The 21,869-nt window shown below is 40.5% G+C and overlaps 1 protein-coding gene across 2 annotated transcripts in view; it reads left to right on the top strand.

Moving 5' to 3' along the window:
• The first annotated feature begins 553 nt into the window (after positions 1–553).
• pdlim7 (PDZ and LIM domain 7) overlaps positions 554–21,869 on the top strand; it is a 34,784-nt gene continuing 13,468 nt past the window's right edge. The window contains exons 1-5 of one of the 2 annotated variants that reach the window (XM_028588614.1): positions 554–714; positions 2,922–3,020; positions 12,837–12,988; positions 18,986–19,013; positions 21,054–21,247. In XM_028588614.1, coding sequence (XP_028444415.1) covers positions 685–714; positions 2,922–3,020; positions 12,837–12,988; positions 18,986–19,013; positions 21,054–21,247 — 503 coding nt within the window. In that variant the 5' untranslated portion in view covers positions 554–684. Of the gene's footprint in view, positions 715–1,951; positions 2,068–2,921; positions 3,021–12,836; positions 12,989–18,985; positions 19,014–21,053; positions 21,248–21,869 lie in introns of those variants that run through there. The other variant, XM_028588615.1, reaches the window with a different exon arrangement.

Genomic DNA, 21,869 nt, shown 5'->3' with positions numbered 1-21,869 from the left:
GTTAAGCTACCCAGCAGTAGGCTATTAGTCATAAAAATTAGCTCCCCCCTTTACAGCTACAAACATTCTGCATAATGAGTAGTCTACCTTTACTTTTGGTAAATTTTTTTTTAACTTTTACTTGAGTAAAGTTTTGAATGCAATACGTTTACTTGTTACAAACAACGTATTTGACACTGTAGTATTGCTACGTTTACTCAAGTAAAAGCTCTGAATACTTTTTTCACCATTGCCAGTGGACACTTAGCTAGCTAGCTAATATCATTATAAACACATTTAACAGCAGCTCTTTTGATTGGCTATCACGCCTATGTTAAGGGAATTGATGGCTTTCTGTTTTTTTGTTCGTTAATGTTGTACATTGATGTACTGACTTGATGTATTGACTGCATTTGACTTTTTCAAAATAAATGTTTTTTAAAGTGGCATTAAAAGTCATTATGATTTATTAGCTCGGCCTCCTCTGGTTAACAGCCCGAGTATGAAACATGGACGTGGTATGAAATGTAGCAGCGGCCCACGTGACTTGTGACGTGTACCATCCGAGTCCTACTAAAAGATTTTGAGGGATGATCCTGCTGCTCACCAAGGGGATCCACGGTGGCTTCTTGACGTCCGCTTTAAGGAAGTCCGAAAGTTAGCCTACTTGCCGATTGACTTTTTCATCCAGTAGACTCACTCGTGATGTCTGAAGGACACAGCGAGGGACAAGAGGTAAGCGTATTCTTTGTCCAAACATTTGAATGCATTCTTTCGTGTGTGGAGTAACTTTTTAAAGCGAACTTTTTCACAGTCTCAGTCATTGTATGGGCTAGTGTTGTGCTCCTAAGTGTGCAGTTTATAGTTTTGGCTGGCTGCTCTGAACCACCGTCGGTCTGTAGAGGTGTAAACTAACTAGCCACTTTTCGTGTCCCTTCCTGATGCTTCTATTGTGAATTTAAAGGTTATATTTTAAGGTATGCATTTAACCATTCTTCAGTCTTAAGTAGAGTCTTAAAAGTAAGCTTAATAAGCTCATAATTGCGTGGAAATAAGCGTTTAGTTTCGTGTATGTGAGGATAATATACAGCACTCCCATTAAAAGTACGAGTCCCTATAGAAACATTAACAGTGACACCATAGATTATAAATAGCAATACCATAAACAGGGACACCGTCACTTGAATGAGTAGGCTACCACAGGCATTAACTAGCATATAGGTTGATGGCTTAATGAGGGTGTAACTGAAATACATCCAGATTAATGCTGTTACTTTCACTGTCTTATTATAATCTGTTTAAAAAAAAAAACTAGTAAAATCTAACTTCCATTACCTGTAGGTGCTATGAGTCTTTCATTTTATTGTCTCAAGCTGTCGGTCTTATAATTGATTTTCTTGGTTCCTGGACTTCTCTATAGGAGGTATAATATGAGAAAAATTACAGTAAACAAATCCAATCCAATTACTCTTACAAACAAACATAGATACAAATTTAAAAACTGAAATTAATTTCCACTTAATTAGCAGATTTGCAGGTTTTGTGGATGGGGGTATTTGGGGTGCTTGGCTGGTTGCTTTTTAGTATTTTTGACAAGGACCATATTGCTATTTTCTTCTATTATCTAGGAGCCCTATTTTACTTTTTGCTATATTTGAGCTCCTCTGTTGCTTTAAGGACTTAATGTTAAAATATAATTGCTGGTTTGGTTTTACTGTGCTTCATGCCCTCCATAAGGAATGTAGAATTTGTTTCAGTTGCGGCCGTCTGCTGTTTCTCAAGTACACTTAAAAAAATCCATCGACTTTGATGTTGTAGACTTTTGCCAGAATATAGGGGTAGTTGACGTTACCTCTCTCCGTTCTCCTACCCCCCTCTCTCTCTGTGACTCATGTGGGTGTTGGGCTGAAATAGTTTGGTGTAGTTTTACATTCCTTATATAGTCTCTGAGGAGTGAGGAGAGGCTATGGCCTGCCTGTGTCACAGACAGTGTCGGGGGTAGGTTTTGCCAACAGAATCTGCTTGCACTAGGTTACTGACTCTAGCTTTCTCTCAGGTTTGGGCTATTGGCCAGCCCTTAAGGACCAGGTAGGTTTGCATGGTGGCATCTTGGGAAACTAGCTGTGGGTCACAAAAAGCAATGACACCTGGTAGGGTTGAGTAGGAGGAGCAAGAGGTGTGTTAGGGGTGCAGGTACAGAGGGACAGCTGTAATGCGCAAGTGATCTAGCCGGACGTCTCAAGTTGCCTTTGGTTCCTAAAATTACCTGGTTATTTGGTGACTTGCCATTCTGTGTCTTATTAGTTTCGGTGAAGTTGTTTCACACTGTTTTCATGGTTTTGCATCTGTACAAATTATGTAAAATATTCAAAAATGTCACCGCAAGTTTGTACAGTATGTTGTGGGCAAATGGGCCAATGTTTCATTGTAGTTCACTAGTTCAATGGTTGAGTTATTATTAGTTAGAATACAATGCTTTTGCTGTATTGACACTGAAAGAAAGAAGATAACCGTTGAATGTTGCCTCTGTTCTTATTGTCCAGTAGATCGTTGATGCTACTCATTTGCATTATAGTATACTTTTACTTATCATTCTGAATTGGACCCCTAATATGAATGTTCACCTGAGATTATAACGCAAGATATATCAACCTTTATGTTGATAATGTAGGGACGTTGTGTCCCAGCAACAGATCTGGTATTTTATCGTCTTGTAAGCTATGTTAAAGTGATTATTGTAACATGCTTATTCTTAAAACAGAACTTTCCCAAGATCTAACCGTATACTCTGAAAGAAAACAACTTCAGTGTCAGTTTCTGTGTGGAATGTGTGAAACAAAAACAGGCAACCAGCAGCTAAGCAGCTTGGATAAAGCAGAAAAGGACATTTTCCAGACGTTCTGGCTAATTATGACACTGTTTCCTCCTTTTCTCTTTTTAAGGCTATGAACGTATACTCTGTAACCCTCAGCGGCCCAGCGCCTTGGGGCTTCAGGCTGCAGGGTGGCAAGGACTTCAGCATGCCCCTCACCGTGTCAAGGGTAAGAAACTATTTGTTATTGGAGTTGGCTTTTGTACTTATCTGCATTTGTGAACACTGATGTCTTTGCACTCTACTTGAGGATTTGCATGAAGGATCATCCATTTTGTTCCTCCAAGCTTCTAGATAAAAGCCTATTTACAAGTTTTTGTCAATGTTCAGTAGTCTTGGTGTCCACGTAGTCTGGCTAGTCCACACAGCACTCTGGGATGGGAGAAAAACGAGCTCTGGTTTATTGGCATTTCTTTAAACCAATCGCAATCATCTTGGGTGGCGCTAAGCTAATAACTGGGGCTAATAACGGGGCCTCTGCAAAATAGCCTCGGGACGGAACTTGTTTTGGTGGAACATGTGCTCGTTCTTAAGTTGATTTTGTTGCGCAACAGAAACCTAAGATCGGACAGATAGTCTAGCTAGCTGTCTGGATTTACCCTGCAGAGATCTGAGGAGCAGTTAAACATAGTCCTCATAAATCCACCGGAGTTTAGAATGCCAACACAAAGAAAGCAGAAGGTGAGGGACATCCGGTCGAAAATAAGGGAAATCCGGCGGATCTTCCGGCGGCACCGGAGCAATCCCCTAAATGAGTCGTCGCCGATATAGACTAGTCTCCACATAATGACCCCACCTGAGCATATGCATCATCTTTTGTTAGGCTTGCATAGTAAAGGATTTTGTCTGTAGACTGTGGTGCTCATTTCATATCACATTTATATGGTGGGTTTATATATCCCAACTCTTATTCAGTCAGTCTCAACGTCTCAATGCAGTACCTTTTTGGATTAATAGTAATAATTGGTCACATGGACATGCTGCTGTTTGTTTCACAGTGCTTTGTACTTTCCATGTTAGGCCACTACTGCTTTACTGAATGAATTGTAAACACTCGGTAAACTACTGTAGCTATTAAAGAGAGCAGCAACCACTTTCCAGGCCTTATAAGTGCACTGCTGCTTTGCCTAACAAACACACAGACTCGCACACGCATGCGCACACATAAAATCATTCCAACATTGCTGCCAGCTATTGCGCATACAGATCTGACATTCTATTATGCACTCATTCCCCACTGACGTTGTTATATTGCTACCTTAGAGGCTGGGGTGATATATAAATGTGAGACTGATTTACATTTATTACATCATCAATTATGTTCAATATTTGCAGTTTACCATTTTAGATGGATTCATTATTAGCCAATAGGTAATTATATACAGGTCAGTCCTCACAAGGTTACCCCACATAGTCTTTCAAACACTATGAATTCTTAGTTTCTTTGCCAGAAAGAAAGTTATAACTTTTAAAATGAAAAGCTAAGAATATTTTATTTAGCTTTTGATTAGCATGGTCTAAAGAAGAGCCTACTGTGTGTTGTTAGTAGCATTGCATTGAGGTGTGTATTAGAGTTGATGTAATCCTGTGTAAAGGGCAGCAGTTATCACCAGCCTTGTCGGTACATGTTTTGTATCTGCTCTGCACTCTGGCAGCATCGCAGTCAGAAACACAATGTTCCCCCTTGGATTCATGGCAAGAAACATTTTTCTTCTACCCATAAAAGAACAAACAGATGTATAAAAAAAAAAACATTGAACGACTGGTCCAAAAAAGAGAGATTTTTGGGGAGATATAAAAGTTGACTTAGAGGAATTTCAGTCTAGAATTGGCAAGGCGTGTGGCCGGGTTGGCTCAGTGGGTAGAGCAGGCGCACATATACTGAGAGGCTTATGCTTCGACGCAGAGGTCCAGGGTTTGAATCCGACCTGTGACGATTTCCTGCATGTCTTCCCCCTCTCTCTCTCTCTCTCCCCTTTCTCACCTATCAAATAAAGGCGGAAAGGCCCAAAAATGTATCTTTAAAAAAAAAAGAATTGGCAAGGCGTACTTGTAGGGTGAATGTCAGCGGGTGTGTCGGTAGTTGTGGATGAATTATCTTGACTAATCAGCCAGTGCAGAAGGCCAGTTTTTCTGCAATCCAGGTACATTACAGGTGCTGTTTTTATTTTCTTCGCTGACGAAAAGTATGGCTCACGTTTTCTGTGTGGCAAAGCCTTCCCCCGCCAGTCTGTCCATACATTTTGCTAGACCCAGGTTTGTCTAAGCAGCTTGGTGAAAAAATAATTGCTCCCATTCTAGAGAAAAAAAAAAAAAAAAAACCCTGTACTGCTAAGATTGGAACCTTAACGACTGGTCAGTGGCTAATATCTGTGTGGCTCGTTCCAGCAGTCCACCAGGCCACAGGGTACAGGAGTTATAAAGATGTGACCGGTTTCCTCTCGTTACTTCTCAGAGCCTGTTGGCTCTCCTTGCGTTTCTCATAAAACACTGGACAGTGAATCACACAGCCGCAGAGGATGAAAACGGCCCAACCAGGGGATGTAAACCTCAAAGGTATACAGTATGCCTTAGTAATAGGAAGAAAAGTCAGGCCTGCACTCACTGAGCTTACATTGGATGAATTTAATGGGTGGTCTTTCTTTACTGGTTTGTAGCGGATGAGATAAGCATCTCAACCCAGACAGTCGGTTAAAAGCGATTACACCGTAAGAGCATGTGGAGTGATGGGACAAAAGGCTCACTAAAACTCTGTAAGGAAAAGAGATTGCAAGCGATAACTCCTGAAAGGTCAATGTGTTGAAGTGTCTTTGTACAGATTAATTGACAGTTAGTGTTGAAACCGGATTTATTTAGAGCTCGTGCTTATTTAGTTAATTGGAGTTGGTCTTAATGTAGATTGTCACATCGTGCGTGCGTGCGTGCGTGCGTGTGTGTGTGTGTGTGTGTGTGTGTGTGTGTGTGTGTGTTCTATGAAGACTCTTGTTTGTTTCCTTCCTCCTCTTGTCTGCGAGCCTGGAAAGCTATGCTTTCTCAGCATTCCTGGGATTTTTCTCGTATCCACCCTGTCGCTGCCAACAGACAATCCTCTTGTCTCCTTTCGGTCTCTAATATGCCTTCCACACTCACTTTTCTCTTGCATATGATGGACTCCCCTAATCTCACTGGAATACTTTTCCAGTGAGATCAGAGGAAAGGAGCCCATGCCAAGACAAACTGTTAAGTCACTGTGAAAGAGGAAAGAAATAACTTTTTGACCGTAGCATAATATGTACACACCCATTTATCAGCTGAAAAAATATGTACATTACTTTTATTTGATTTGATTTGATTTATATTAATATCCAACTTTTTGTTTTCTTAGCCTTGTGTTAGCAGATGTATAAAAACGTCTAACCAGTGAAATCTGAACCGAGTGCTCTTGACCCTTTCGCCATGCCATTCAGGAAAATAGCAATAATGAGAAAGTAACGCCTTTCTCTGGAAGTATGACTGACTGAAAAGCTATTCTATCCCTTTCTAACTGACCCAGTCATACTGGACACAGCCGTGTGTGTCAGTAGAGTAGACCCTCCTCCCAGCTTGGAATGAACATGGGTTGGATGCTGCTTAGCAGAGCTGCAACTAACGATTATTTTCTTTTTCATCCATACATTATTTTCTCGATATATTATAAAATGGTGAAAAAATGTTGATTGGGGTTTTCCAAAGCCCAACATGACCTCCTCAAATGTCTTGTTTTGTGCACAACTCAAAGATATTCAGTTTACTACCAAAGAGAAGTGAAGAAACTAGAAAATATTCACATTTAAGAAGCTGGATTTAGAGAATTTTTCTGTGTATTTTATTTTTATAAAAAAATGACTCAAACCAATTCATTGATTAGTGAAATAGTTGGCTTAGGTTAGTTAATTCACACGAGCATCTCCTCCTATGAGAGCTGAAAATGCAGGCAGAAAACTGAGACCGTCAGTTGACTTGTTGAGTTTGATCCTGCCTCCAGAAACAGCCGACTGTAGGCATTTTTATGGTTGTGCGTCAAATCTACGGCGTACCGCCGCAGACCTCTCTGCGTCTACGCCGGACCCTACGCTGTAGCCTGACGTGCACCTATTGAAAAATGTATCTACAACTACACGTGGCATTTCCCCCACCCCCCGACTCATTTCCTTGTTCTCCTTCTCCATAAACAACATGAAATCAAGGAGAAGGTTAACTTTTCCTGCTCCAGATTTCCCGCCGTGGTCAGAAAACACAGGGGAGACACTTTGTTTCTCTCACTATGACTCTCGCTCCAAAGCTAATTGCTGTAACTCTCTCACTTCTCCCTCACTCTAACACATACAAACAAACAAACAAACAAACAAACACACATAAACATCAGGCCACTTACGTAGGCCACGGCGAAAGCTCTGCGTGGAGCCTGCGCAGCACCATAAAACAGCCTTGTGTCTTTACCCTTTTCTAAACAACCTTAGTTTGTGGCAACTTTTTTTCTTGAATTTCTCTAGACTTGCGTGACCTTGAGAAGTCTGAGGTATACTTAGGTAAAATTATATCGCTCTCCGCATGTCTGCCCCACCATCCGGTTTCAAAAGGAAAAGCATAAAAATTTAGGAAGCAAGATGTCGTCGTAACACAGTTTCATTGGCGTTTCAATTAATTCTACCCCATTCTGGGGCAGCCGTACAACTCGTCCTGAGGAGTTTCTCCAAATATCTGTCCCAGATCTCGTGCCATCGTGATTCCATAAAGATTATGATACCATAGCCAAGCTTCCTGAACACCATCTGGTTTCCATCGACAAACACATGCCACAACACTGAAATCAAATGTTCGGAGGAAATTGCAGATGATGTCAAGTCAATAAGCGAGTGAGGAGATTTGTGAACGTCTCTCCACCACCACAGCAGGATGTCATCAAGTCTTATATTCCTGTTTCTCTGCGTGTGTCTCCGTCTGGCTCGTAGGCCATCTGTTGCTTTATCACTTTTTATACTCTTAAACATTCCCCCTCTCTCATACACAGACTCAGAGAAAAGAGATCTTGTTAGAGGGCTGAATTATTAATTCAGTACTTCCTGATAGATTGCCCGCAGGGGGGCATTTATGTGAGGCTATGTGAATGTCCTATGTTGTGATCAGTGCAGCAGTGTTTTTAAGGTGAGTTAGTGCTAGGTGTTCCACTGCAGTCGTTTCAGGGGGACCACATACTTGCAGGTTTGGTTTTCCATTTCTCAGAGGGATATTTATGGCTTTGCATCAGCTGTGCTGTGTGAGTGATGTAAGGACAGACTGTCTTTCGACCCCCATATAGCCATGGAAAGAATAAAAGTGAGCTGGGTGCAGAGTTACATGGCCAGTATATCTACGGCTGTAGATAAACTTTTAGTGCATTATTAGTTCAACCAAAAACAAGAGTAGCCAGCCCCGGAGCGAGTATGAGGCCTTTGCTCACCTGTAGAGCCAGTCAAGGGGAGCACTTCAAAGGTGAATTCAAGACGTTGCATTTTGAAAAGTTGGCTCATGCTGTGAAATTTGATAGCGTACCAAAGCAGCTCTGCTGCTGTGCTCTGCCAAAAAGCCTTGAAACACGCCACTAACTGTTAGGCTAACCCTGTGGTCGTGCAGACCTTCAGTTGCACCAACGTCATCCCCATAGTGTGACTTTAACAATATGCGCACAACAATATGCGCACAAAATCTTTTATGACAGGATGAGACTGCCTCTCGTTCGTTACTTGTGTCAGAATCAATCAAATGGCCAAATCAAAAAGCCATCTTTGTGGTATCGCTGCTACGTGAGGTTATGCTACATCACGACCGCTCCATCGTATTAGATTCCTGGTTGCTGTCAGGTACAGTGCAGTGTGTTGCCTTCAGGGACATGTTTTTCCGCTGTCCTTGGTCGTATTGACAAACTGCTGGGGGGGTATAGGGTTTCCGTCCGCCCCCCCTACCATCCAAAGGTCTGAGCACAGCAACTTATAACTGCGGCCTTCTCAAGTGAGGGAGCAGCTGCCCTCTGAACCTGAGCCAGGAGCGCAGGTGTCTGTGTCCATCAGAAACTCAACTCGCACAACTACACATGCACGTACATATACAATCTGTATCACTTCATATATTCTCTTCTTTTTTTTTTTTTTTAAATCGTTGGTCTACTTTAGTTAAAAAAAAAATAATCTTTGACTACATTCCGATAGCAAAACCAACATAAAATGTCTGTAGGATGTTGGGCCACCAGTTTCAGTGCTCCTTGGTAGAGATTCTCCAAGTCTCTGCTACTTCTACTTCATCATTTTCATCAAACCATTCAGTGACCCCTTGTGCTCTGTATAAAACATTTGCATTCCCTTTGATCTCGCATTCCTTATTTATTCATAGTTTACCTGTCTAATTCCCATGTTGTTTTATTAAAAATAGGATACATTTGTGCTCTTTCCACAGACCCAAAGTCCCACCCCACTTCAAAGTTGACTCGCAATTAGCTTTCATTGTTCAATTAAATTCTCATAAAACATTTTTTTATTATTCTTTCTGAAAAGATGATACACAGTGATAGGGTTTTTTGTTAATTTTTTTTTATGTTCTGAGGTATCTATTACAGCACTGGCTAGTAACGGTTTAACACCTCTTTATTTCAACGGAGATTGATTAAGATTTGATAAACAACTACAGCCCCCTAGAGGCATTGACTGGGCTTCTGTGGCTAAGCCGTCACGCGTTGGCCATCAGACGGTGCGGCGAAAATGCAGGTCTGCCAATTCATTTTGCATGGGGGGGTAGTGCGTTAAGAATGCAGTGGGGAGCCGGGGGGAAACAAGCAGCGGCGTGTGGCGAAAAAGTTGAAACCGATGTAACGTTTAGAGAAACGCAACCCGCCGTCACGCTGCAGTGGCCAGCGATGTAATTGGCAATCAGACTATTTGAGGCGGTGTGAGAGTTCCGTACAATAAACAGGAAACATCTCTGCCTCTATCGCTACCACAAGAAAGTTTTTAAAACGCTATGAGGGTAAAAAAACGAAATCCAAGCGCTTAACTGCCCAGGAGTTGGTGTAACAGCTGACCGTTTCCCTGCAACAACAAAGCACAGTCCCGCCATCTCTTTTCTTTCTCCGTGAAATGAAAGCTGCCTTCAAGTGCGGTCGGAAATGTCGAGATCTATAAACGATCTGATGGTTAACAGTAATTGTGAAATATGAAGTCTACTTGTGCTACACTTGGGGAGTTAAAGGACACACCAGGAGGTCACACAAATGGGCCATTTCAGTGACACACCCACCGCCACACAACCATGCGACAAATTTCCGGATCCCCTTTTGCTGGTGTGAATTAGAGGATGGATACCCGAACCGAGCCCGTCGGGACCTGACGGGCCGGGTTCGGACCGATATTTAGAAATGATGTTCAGGTCCGCGTCGGGCTCGGTCACATCAGCGCGATAAGGCATTGAACATTTTAAATTTAAAACTGCTTGCCTGTGTTAACGTGCGCTTGTTGCCCCGTGTGCGCTGATGCGCTCATGTGTTGACATTTCCGAATGCCTTCCTACAGTTGCTTAATAATAATAATAAAAGCGGGCTTTCCACACAAACAAACTTACATGTGTCATTAGTATGAGTGTCGGGCTCGGACATAAATATCTTAATGCCTGTCGGGTTCGGTTACTGCTCTGTCGGACGCGGGCAGGGCTCGGACAGAAAAATCCGGCCCGATCTGCACTCTTGTGTGAATGGGCTCATTGGATGTGTTGTTGTTGTTGTTGTTGTTGTTAAATGCTTGTTTTTATTTAGGTAAAAATGACAAGGTGCTCAAGTGTTACAATCCAGTATAGTCATGAAAATGATTCTGTGGTGAACCTCAGTGGCATGTCCTGGCTGTGTCTCTTTTCAGAATATTTTGTCCATGTTCTAGTTGTTCTCCAGTGTAAACCGTTAAAGCTCTTCCTAAACTAGAGAAATGATTTATTTCTTAACCTCTCTAATTGCTTCTAGTGAGTGCAAATCCAAGGCAATTAAAGTGATGTTAGAAATTGACTGTAAAAGAAGTGTAGCTAGGATTGCCCCTAAGGAATGCATTTCTTCCTATTTTTAGCTTTGCTGCGTTTTTTGATTCAAGGCAGGCTTTAACTTTGTTGTCTTGTGGGGTGGGGAGTTGTATCTCAGCCTGAGCTGTCATCCGTTTACAGAGCATTTTACCTCCCCGCTCACAAGTCAGGTCAAGTGTTTATGTTTAATGTGCAGAATCAAAGCGGCAAGAGCGATATCTTAGCTGAACATGGCAGAAATCTATCGATTGAACCGCTGAGTCCTCTGAGCTTTTGACAAGCTACCATTTGCAGGGATCCATGACATCAGAGAGTAATCCTAATAGTTTTTTTTTTTGCCAGAAATCCTGGCACCCGCTCACTTATCTGATGCTGAACACTTTGTACTCCAGTTATCTGAGACTTTGGCACGTCTTAAGTTTCATTAAGCTGCATGGGCAAGCTGACTAAGCCCTTACTTAACACAATTTGGCATCTCTGCTCTGTATATTAGACTAAACTTTCTGCCATGTCCTCTAGAAATACTGTGTGCATGTAGAAAACCATTACTACCTATGTAGACGATGTCAAGTTCTGTTTGTAACAAGACTCCAGCCCTCCGCCCTGACTCAATATGTCAGCAGTGACGGCCTGTGGATGATGTCATTGTTTCGTCAGTGACTTACCTGTCTGGAGGGGCTGTTCCAGTAAATGATGTTATTTGTAACATATGGTCCCTGTCTGCAGCTTTCAAGAGATCCTTTCATGCTCACATCTGCAGCAAATCATATGCTGATGACATCATGATGACCTATAATGCCTCTTCCCGATAGCGTTGAGTGAAATATCTTGACTGGCTTGTCAGACCCAGACACACAGACTCCCTGAGTTGATTATTAAGTGTCGTTGACAGACGTTGCAACAAAGTCAACAGAGCATGACTTTTTTATGTTTTAGATTTCCTGCATTTTGCTTTGAACTGCTGATATGTATGAGATAACTGTAGGTAGTTTAGTCACACAAGTGACATTTTAAGTACTTTTCAAAAATGTTTTCTTTTTGAGACATGACCTGTCGACTAGGATAACAAAAAGAAATGGTGAGATGGAGGCAAAGTGTTACAAATGTAGGTAAAAAAGCGAGTTCTCTGCGCTTCTGCAGACCACAACAATCCGGTGCAACCAAGGCAGGACACAACAGTATAAAATAACAAAATATTGCCGGTGCAACACATATCTTCTTACTTAATAGTTTTATTTCTTAAGGTGCATAACAGTGACTAACGTTTCGATGTAGGGTTACATCTTCATCAGAGTCCTTAGAGAGTGGGCAATGAAGCCCTTAAGAATCAACAGGTGTGATTGTGCGTAAGAGGGGCGTTGGCTACCTGAAGATACGCCCATCTCAACCAAGGTGTTACACTCAATCAGTCATTAAAGGGCAAATGCCCACAAACGGGTCAAAAGTAATTAAAAACAAACACAAAAATGTTCACAATACAATGGGAATGAAAGTATATTCATCTTAAATCCTATACTTTAACATACTTTGACATTAGAGAAAGCAAGTTAGATTAAATTCTTCATTTAAACCTAGAGACATCTGTGTTGCACCGGCAATGTTTTGTTAATCTTTTGTTATTTTATACTGTTAAAAATGTACTTTGTGCTTTGAGATGTTGTGATTATCCCATACCATCCTTTGAAAGAACAAGATACAAGATTAATACGAATAATGCAGAATTGTTAAGTTCATAACATGTATATATTTGGCCAATTAAAGGATCTCTGTGATTTATTTTTTTAAGGTTACTATTATTGGTGCCCTTCTGCCCCAGGAGCTGCTTGTTAAGACATGTTTTCATCCACATCCATCCGTCATCTCCTGTGAAAACCCTGTCCACATGTACCTCTAACTTCTCTCTGCCTTCTGTCCCCTGGGTTTTTCTTCTCTCCAGCTGACCCCGGCCGGGAAGGCAGCTCAAGCTGGTGTCGGGGTGGGAGACTGGGTGGTGTCCATCAGTGGTACCAATGCAGAAGACATGACCCATGTGGAGGCACAAAACAAGATCAGAGCAGCAACAGACTCCCTCACCCTCACTCTCAGCAAGTAAGTCATCAGGCAACGCATAACGTAACAAAAACACTACATGATCACTCACCCCTATGTTCTATCTCGGTCAAACGCAGCGGCACAAAACAACACAAAAACTCCTATCCCCTTCATTCCTCGGAGAGATAAATACTATAATGTCCTTGCAATTTGACTCACTATGACAGATGGTTACAAAACACACTGGTATTAAACTTATCCTCACACACATTCCATTATTTTATTTCACCCCAAGGCTTAGTTTTAGGGTTGGACTCGGAAAAGCTCTCAAAAAAGTAATTATTTCTGCCGGTGAGGTTATATTTTCAATCCCGTTTGTCTCTTTGTCCCTTAGTGTTGCTAGCAGGATATTTCAAAAACTGCTGAACAGATTTCAGCAGATTTTGATGAAAAGTTAGTCCATGAGGAAAAAAAAAAGAACTAACTTGGTTTTGGTACAGATAGCACTACCATATGGTCATTTATAAAGCACTTTATGCTTTTGCTCATTAATCCTGAACTATGAGGTTAGAAGAAAAATGATTTTCCTGGAGTCTAGGTGCAACCCGTATCTTTTCAAATTGCAACTGCTTTTTTATGACTCCTTCTACAAATTGTATCCAATCTTCACAGAATTGGGAGTGTGCAAAGCATGTTTAGGTTATCAATATTAAGTTTTTGATATATGTCCCATGTTGTTTTTTCTACAAAAGAGCGTTTCGAGGGGTGGCACTAGTGTTGCCGATTTCAGTTTCACGAACGTTTGTTACTCCATAACTCAGCAATATCATCAATCAATATATTTTTGATGTTGATTCAAATCTAGGTTAAAAACCTCAACATTATTTAATTAAAGTAACAAGAGAACACATGCCCTCTGAATTCTTTCTATCTCTGTATTACAGTAATATCATTTGAAAGAAGCAAGAGCACGGGTTAGTAGTTGTTTCAGAGGAACCATGGGTGCCTTACAGTATGTCAGCTTTAAAATGAAATAAAGAAACTCTTTCTTCAGATCAAAGACAACTTCTTAAGTGTGAGCCAGGAACATACATTTTGTTTAATTTTGCTTGAATTATTTTAATTAGGACTGCATAACCCACAACCAGGCGGCACTCATACCTGGTCACACAACTCATGCTAGAAATGTCTGACTGATAATGTATTTCTGCAGAGTACAAGCCAAATGTTTCATCGGAAGCTTAATTATAAGAAAAAGATTCTAAAAAAAATAAAAAGATTCTAACCCTAACCATTTAAGAGTCGAAAGCCCTCAGAAAATGAGAAGCTTCTGACTTGTTAAATAATAAAGATGAGCCTTGCTGCTGTCATGGGACTACTTATGATCAAAAAGTAAAGAGGTTGTGATCAGAGCTGTAACTCCATTATTTTCATATCTAGTTAATTTAGTTTCCTGCCAAGAGACCTGGCTGTTAAGTTCTGACCAATCTTCTTTGTTCACTTATCTTGAGAGTCAAAACAGCTGTAGCCACAGGTCGTTTTATATGACTTTCCAGAAGTAAACAGCCAGAACATAAACAAACAATAATAAATAATTTCAGACTTTGAGATCATGGTGATATTTGCTGCATATTGCTTTACATATGCCTGGCTCCTCTCACATTCATAAAACGTAGATGTCTCTGCACAGATCCCTAAAGTGTGTGTGTGTGTGTGTGTGTGTGTGTGTGTGTGTGTGTGTGTGTGTGTGTGTGTGTGTGTGTGTGTGTGTGTGTGTGTGTGTGTGTGTGTGTGTGTGTGTGTGTGTGTGTGTGTGTGTGTGTGTGTGTGTGTGTGTGTGTGTGTGTCTGTGTGTGTGTATGTGTGTGTGTGTGTGTGTGTGTGTGTGTGTGTGTGTGTGTGATGTACAACGGCTTTTTCATTTATTTTATTTGTTTTCTTTTACTATTTTGTGACATTTGTCAGTGACTATTGACTTCAATATTGAGACATAATGTGTTCTGCTAAATCCCAAAATGAAGTAAAGCAAAGAGTAAGCTAGTTTATAATTTAGTTTGACTAGAATAGCTTGAAAGTAGGACGAGAGAGAATAATGGAGGAAAGATGAGAGGGAGATATGGTTGGAGGTACAGAGATGATTAAACTTGGGGGATCAAAGGCAGATTTTTGAGGTGGGGAGTAAGATACCAAGGCTTTGTAGAGTGTCACCACTGCAATCTTGTAATATTTAGTTTACTAAATATTTCAGCAGATTATTATTATGCCCAGAGATGAAAAGAGTTACTGTATCTGGTAGAGCTATTCAAAAAGGCCATGCTCTTTGCAATCAAAGAGCTGCGATTCCAGTTTTCCATGCTGCCAACGAGACACATTGCTGATGTTGCATGTATTTTTTATTTTTTTTTTCCTGCAGAAAGAGGTCACGTAATACACTTCAACCTACTAAATGCCTTAAAAGGAGTGTGAGGTAGAGCGAGCAGTAGAGTCATGGCTGGGTGGGGTTTTTCAGAGTGGAAAAGGAAAGGAGAATAAGGAGAATCGCGTTGGCCTTTGTGGTGAGGAAATAAGAATCAAGAGAAGTGATGTCATGCTCTCCGCAGAGGGATGGATCAGTTGTCATCCTTGAGCCATATGTGCCTCCTGCCTGTCTAACAGACGTTCACAACTCAAACTTGGGCTTTGATGATTTAATGACACCTTGTTAAGACATAGCCCATAAACATATTTTCAACCTGGGATGAGATGATTCTATGAGGTAAAGCCTCATAGAATCCTTGCTGTGTCTGGCAGGTGTGCTTTGCCAAAACCTGAAAATGAATTATGTAAACCTATACACTGGTACTTCTGCTATTTCACACGTGTATATGATTTGTGTGTTATCATAACACATTTCATTACACTCAAGGTTTGCTGTAGTTATTTCTCTGAAAGGTTAAAGACTTTTTTTCTTGTAAGGATTTCTCTTGGGAAGGAAGATGAAATTGGGGTTTGGATAGGTCTTAAGGGGTATTATTACATACCAAAGCCAACTGTGACTTTGTGTTTGGAATATTGTTTAAAACAGAATGTGAATGGCAGAAAATATGAATACTGTGTATTTTAAAACAAACGTATTTAATAAAACATTGTTTTTTTTTCTTCTTTTACCTTTAGCTCACAGGCAGTGCTGTAATGTTTTGATAGGCCTATAATACGCCCGCATTTTAACATCAGCTAAACTTTACTTCATTCTGTGGTTTGCCTCCTTTTTTATTTCTCATCTCCGTGTGGAGTCCAACTATTGTAAACATTTCACATTCTTCCACTCTTTGTTTTCTTTTACCCATGACTCCCTTCCCATGAATCCCCAGTCTCCTCTTTTCATCTCACCCTCTCCTATTGTTATTTTATTGTAAGACAAGCAAATGTTGTTTTCCTGAAATACTTCTCAGAGAAGAGCTATTGTCAGTTTTATTTATTCGTATCTTGGCTGCCATCCACAGTTTCTTTTATGTCAAGAGAGGAGGACAGCTTCACAGTGATGAGATATGGTCTCTGGTTTTTTGATTTAGGGCCTCATTTTGTTCAACACCAATAATCATTTGGTGTCTTTTCTTTTTTTTATGAGAAAAGTTTAGGCTGTATCCAGAGCCTTTTATAGCTAGTGGAATCAAAAAAAAATATGGCTGTCAAAGAAAGAAGATAATGTAGCAGCTAGAGGGACACACTAGGTCCATATTTCAATGTTCACTGTCTGCAGGGATTGGCTAGAGAGAGTTGTGGTTTGAGTCTGTCAGTGATGTGTGCAAAGTTGATTACAGTATCATGGGAGAATTATTTTTTTTCTGACTTTATCTAACATCAGCTGGAAAGCCTAGCATGCCTCACTTAAGCTAAGTGACCGATGACACGGTGCAGGAAATGATCTCATGGTGTGCATATTCAGTTTCAGCACAAGTCAAACTTGATCAAGCAAACTAACTTGTTCCATGAAACAATGACCCAATGATCTCCACATTTGCGGCTCTCATACACATTCCCCATATGCCTGATCTAAGTGTGACTCATCAAATGATGGGCTAAGGCGAGTTGAAGCACTATGAATGTCACGTTGATTTGTCTTCCCAGAAGTGTGACACACACAGACATGTCAGTATGCCTGCCCTTCACTCCTCTCGCTCTGTATCTATACAGCCCTGTAGTCTTCCTGTCTTTAACATTGCTCTTTCACTGGTTGAGCAGGCAACGATATGAGTGGTTATTAATTTCTCATTGTCACAGGAAGCACTGTCCATTGTTCTGTGTGTATGACTGTAGCCTGAAACAATAAGGGTGACTGCAGGGCTGGTTCTTTCTTGCTTAACCCTGTTGTAGCTTTTTGTTGCATGCAAACATTGGGCAGGGGGATGGTAGTAGTTTTTATGTTTTGTTATTTTAGGAGCCAGCGGCAATGTAAAGCTGGGTGCCTTCATGTTTAATGTGTACCGATATTTTAATGAACCGTCTGCTGTGTGGCTCCAGTCAGCAAAGACACAACAGTAATGTGAATCCTGGGATTAGAGTTAAGAAGTGTACTACACTGTCGCATTTGCAGTATTCTTAACTGGCTGGGTGAATCTGCAGACAGTCCAAGATTTTGTGAAAAGTAGTGAGGTTTTGGTGTTTATAAATGGGAAAACTTTTACAACCTGGTTCTTTTCTCCCATCGTTTCTATGGCTTGTACCATCTTGCTTGAGATCGCTTTGCAGTAGAGTCCATTTGGCATTACAAACAATTCAATATGAGCAAAGTAGTCCATTTGAACACAATTATCTAAACCACATGTTAAGATTTGAAAACAAAAGTGAAGCATCCTGAATCCAACCGTATTTTGCAGGGCTATGTCTTGGTTCAGTCGCACATGTGTGCCCATGTAGTTTTATGATGCACTGGATAATTATAATGGGCATTTTGAGTGCATTCTCTTTTATTCAGCCATCTGTGAGTGATTTTAGATAAGTGGGTTAAACTCGGCCTGTTTAAAACCCGTCTGATCACTTGTTTGCATACCCCTTGTAAAACGATCTCAAGCGGAGTTCCTGTAATTCCCTATTCAAGCAATAAAGCTTGTATTTATAATGTTGTCTTAACTAATGGGAAGCATGGCAAAAACTACAACAAAAGGACCCATTTTGTAAACAAAATATTGTTCCACTAAGACAGTTATAATTGAAGTCACTTCTGTAAGCCACTTAAAATGTTACGTGTGATTCCAGCTATTAGTCTTTGTGCTATGAGGTTGATAATTGTATATGTGTAACCTACCAGACTCATTTATTATAGATTTTGTCATTGTAATTTAAATTTATTAGAATGTGTAATACAAGCAAAAGATCCTTGCGTAGTTATGTTTAAAAGTGTTTGTTGTGTTTTTTAGGCTTGAATAATATACTTGTATGTTGTCCAGTTTAGTGTGTGTATGCATGTACAGTATGTATGCATCTGTGTCTATGTGTATGCATGTATTTATGTGAGCTGTAGTTGGGTAGATATACGGTGTACGTGTATGTACAGATGTATAAATAAGTGAAGCATAACATTGTTTTGTATTTAACTAAAGGATACAAATGGAGATAGGGTAGGACTTTATGACCTTTTGAACATGGGAATTTATTATTTGAATTACTTACAATAATTTTGGAAGATTGTGCGGAGAAGTACATGTCCTTATTTATCCGTCATTTTTAATTTGATATAATTCTATGTATGTAGGTAGATTTTTGTTTTTTACATGTTCAAAATGAACTACTAAACTATAAAACAGTATTTTGGAAGGAAATTAAATGTGAAGATGGCATCTCAAACACAAGTTTTTCTTTTGACTGAAACATTGCAGACTTTGTGATTTGAAAATTACAGTGTTTTAGTGTTGTATCTTAAATGTGTGGAGGGGATTTTATCTTGAATGGTAAATGGACTGCGTTGGTAGAGCGCCTTTCTACCTTACTACAAAGTGCTTTACAATTTGCCTCTCATTCACCCATTCATACACACATTCATACACTAATGGCTGCCCCTGTCTCTTCTTTTCACAGAGCTTTCAAAGCAGGTGGAGACCAGAAGGTAGGACTATATTTGTCTGAAACATTGAGCACACCACTGTATGAACAATTGGATGCTTTGGCATGGTCTGCTACTGGACTATTGCATTTGAAACTTCCTTTTAATCATTGCTCACTAGGGCTGGTCCGAATACCATTTTTTGAGCTTTGAAGCTTCGGTAGTAATGAGCATCGAATATTCGAAGCTTCGGAACATATTATTATCTCTAATAAAGGCAGGAATCTCTGTGTTTGTTTGCATTTTGATTATTTTGAGAACCTTTCATCCAAACGACTTCACAAGAGAGTGCAGCAGTGTCGTATTTGGTGCAATATAAATAGACAGGCCAGACGCGTTCAGAATTAATAAACTTTTAACCTCTCAAGGATCACCGTCTCGTCAACGGGACACTTTGTGACTGGGGGCGTCGCTGTAACCTCAATAAAACTTGCACTCATGAGCGTTTTTATAACTTTAAAGCATTAAATCTTTAAAATATAAATAATTTTAAATTTAGCCGTAATCTGCGCAGCCGAGAGTGCATGCATACCTGTTGTCCTTTCAGCAACAAAGTGGTACAAAGTGGACCAAAACTTGATTTTCATAAATCCCCAAGAGTCCAAGGAAATGTAATATCCAAGCTTTATATTCCAAAACGATCTCTTCGCCTCACAATGTTGAAGTTTCTGGCCGAATCACAATGGGGAAAAAAACGCGAAACAGATTTCCATTTCCGCACTTGTTATCGCCGCTAGCTTCTCTGCCCAGCTTGTATGGGATTAGTTTTGACTTTAATTCCAAGCAAAACTTCTCAAGTATTAAACAAAAAACACTAACTCAAGCAAAAAAATTGTCACCTCAAAGGTAAAACTTAAAACTTGTAAACAAAACATTTGTGTAGTTGTAAACTATTGGTCTTTTATTTGTTTTATATTATGTCCTTTTGTTTACAGTTCCCTCTGCTTCTTTCTCAATGATCAGTCTTTTGCTCTCTCCATCACGTTTGTAGTCATGCTCCCAGCTTTCTCCTTTGCGCTCCCTGAGTTTTTGCTTGCAATTCTGACACAAATATCTCGCGTGGGCGGATCTTGCAGGGGTGCGTCCCCATTGGCTAATGAGTGTTAAGGGAAAGTTTGAGTGACCGCTCAGCCTCAGTGCAGGTAAACAAACGTTAGAGACTCAAAGTCTGGTCTGGAGGACACACAAGCCACTCCACAGGGGATTACTACAAGATTAATAAAGTGTAAGTATTCGGGTCCAGCCCTATTGCTCACAATTGGCTTCAACAGTGTGTTCTGTCACTTTGTGTTTAAATTCATCTGATGTACTCGAGTCACCTGTCGAGCTCTCGCAGAGTCCATGCGCTGTGCATTAGCAAAGCATCAGTGAGTTGCTAAACAAGTTGTTTGCTGGATGGAGTGTTGTGAATATTGCTTTTGGAATTTCCTGTGGTTTATTTCGTGATGCCTTGCACAATCCCTGAAGCCAGAGTAATACTGATGCATTTAGTTTCACTGTCAAACCTCTTGACAGCTACTTGACTGAATACTGTGTGAACAGTACAATGGTGCCATGAACTGCTTTGTGCTGCACCTCGTTTTTAGTAAAGCAGCAAGAACATAATGCTTCTCACAAAGTCAATGTTCCATTTTTAGTAGGTGTTCTTTTGCAGTCCATGCATAATGCTCAGGGAGAAATCTCATTAGTGAGACATGTCAGTCAAATATGACAATTTCTCAATGTGAGCATTTTGCTTATACCAGCAGTAGCAGATTACTTTAGCCAGTCCGTGGCAGACTGCCAACACAAATAAAATGGCTGTGCTCGCACCATTTAAGCACTTCTTCCATGCACCGAGAAAAGCCCGCAGGCTATGACAGAGCTTCTCCTGAAGCCCGGAGTAATCATTTGCACACAAAAATATTGGGCTGCGTTGGAAGCTTGCTTAATATAAAGCTTGGGATTGTGCAACAGCGGAAGAAACTTTCACGGTGTGTCAGAAATGTCTAACCGCATGTTGTGTGCTGTGCTGCACTGTCTCCCTCTCCCACACCCCCATAGGACTTGTTTTCTCCGGCTTCTGTTCAGCCAAAGTACTCCTTTGCCCCCAGCACAACCATTAACAAGATGGCGCGGCCATTTACAGCAGGTGGTAGTGCCAACTCAGGACCTGCTATTAAACCTGTGGCCTACTCCCCTAAACTTAACACCCAGAGCTCACAGGGCCGTGCCAGTATGCAGCAGCCACAGAATGGGTAGGTGGATAAAGAAACACTATTCCCTTTGGAACCACAATGTGACTAATGTGGTTTAATGGTTCTGACGTCTCATTATTCTGGTTTTACACTAAAGAGAAAATGACTCCTTTGGGATTTCCAAACTGCATTATGTTAAGAATTGACTTCAGTGTATTGCCAACATTGTGTCACAGATTTTAGGAAACCTTCCATAAAGGATAAACCTAAAAAAAATGAATGCTGACTCACTGCTGAGATATACTTAATTACTCCACTGTCTGTCAACAATGTAAAAAAACAAGATAGCAAGCATATGAGGACTTTGGCTGTAGATTAATTTTGGGGGAAAAGGAGGAGGTCGTCGAACCTTTTTGTCAAAAGGACCCAAATTATCTTGTTGGCCTTTATCATACAGATGAAATCAAACCCTTTGTTAGCAGCATAGCAAGGGATATTTAGCTGACTATCAAGCTGGCTTCCTCCAGCTGAAAAACCTCTACAGTGGAAATATTGAATGAGGACTGTTTTACAGAGATTAGTGAAGGATGTGTCAATAATCAGTCACAGGTTTAAGGCCCGGTATATCTTTTTTTTTTTTTTTTTTTTTTTTTTTCTCTGGTTGTGTTTTTGGCAACTCTAG

The sequence above is a fragment of the Perca flavescens genome, chromosome 10 (assembly GCF_004354835.1).
Source record: "Perca flavescens isolate YP-PL-M2 chromosome 10, PFLA_1.0, whole genome shotgun sequence".
Lineage (NCBI taxonomy): Eukaryota > Metazoa > Chordata > Actinopteri > Perciformes > Percidae > Perca > Perca flavescens.
This window is presented reverse-complemented; position numbering and strand designations above follow the sequence as displayed.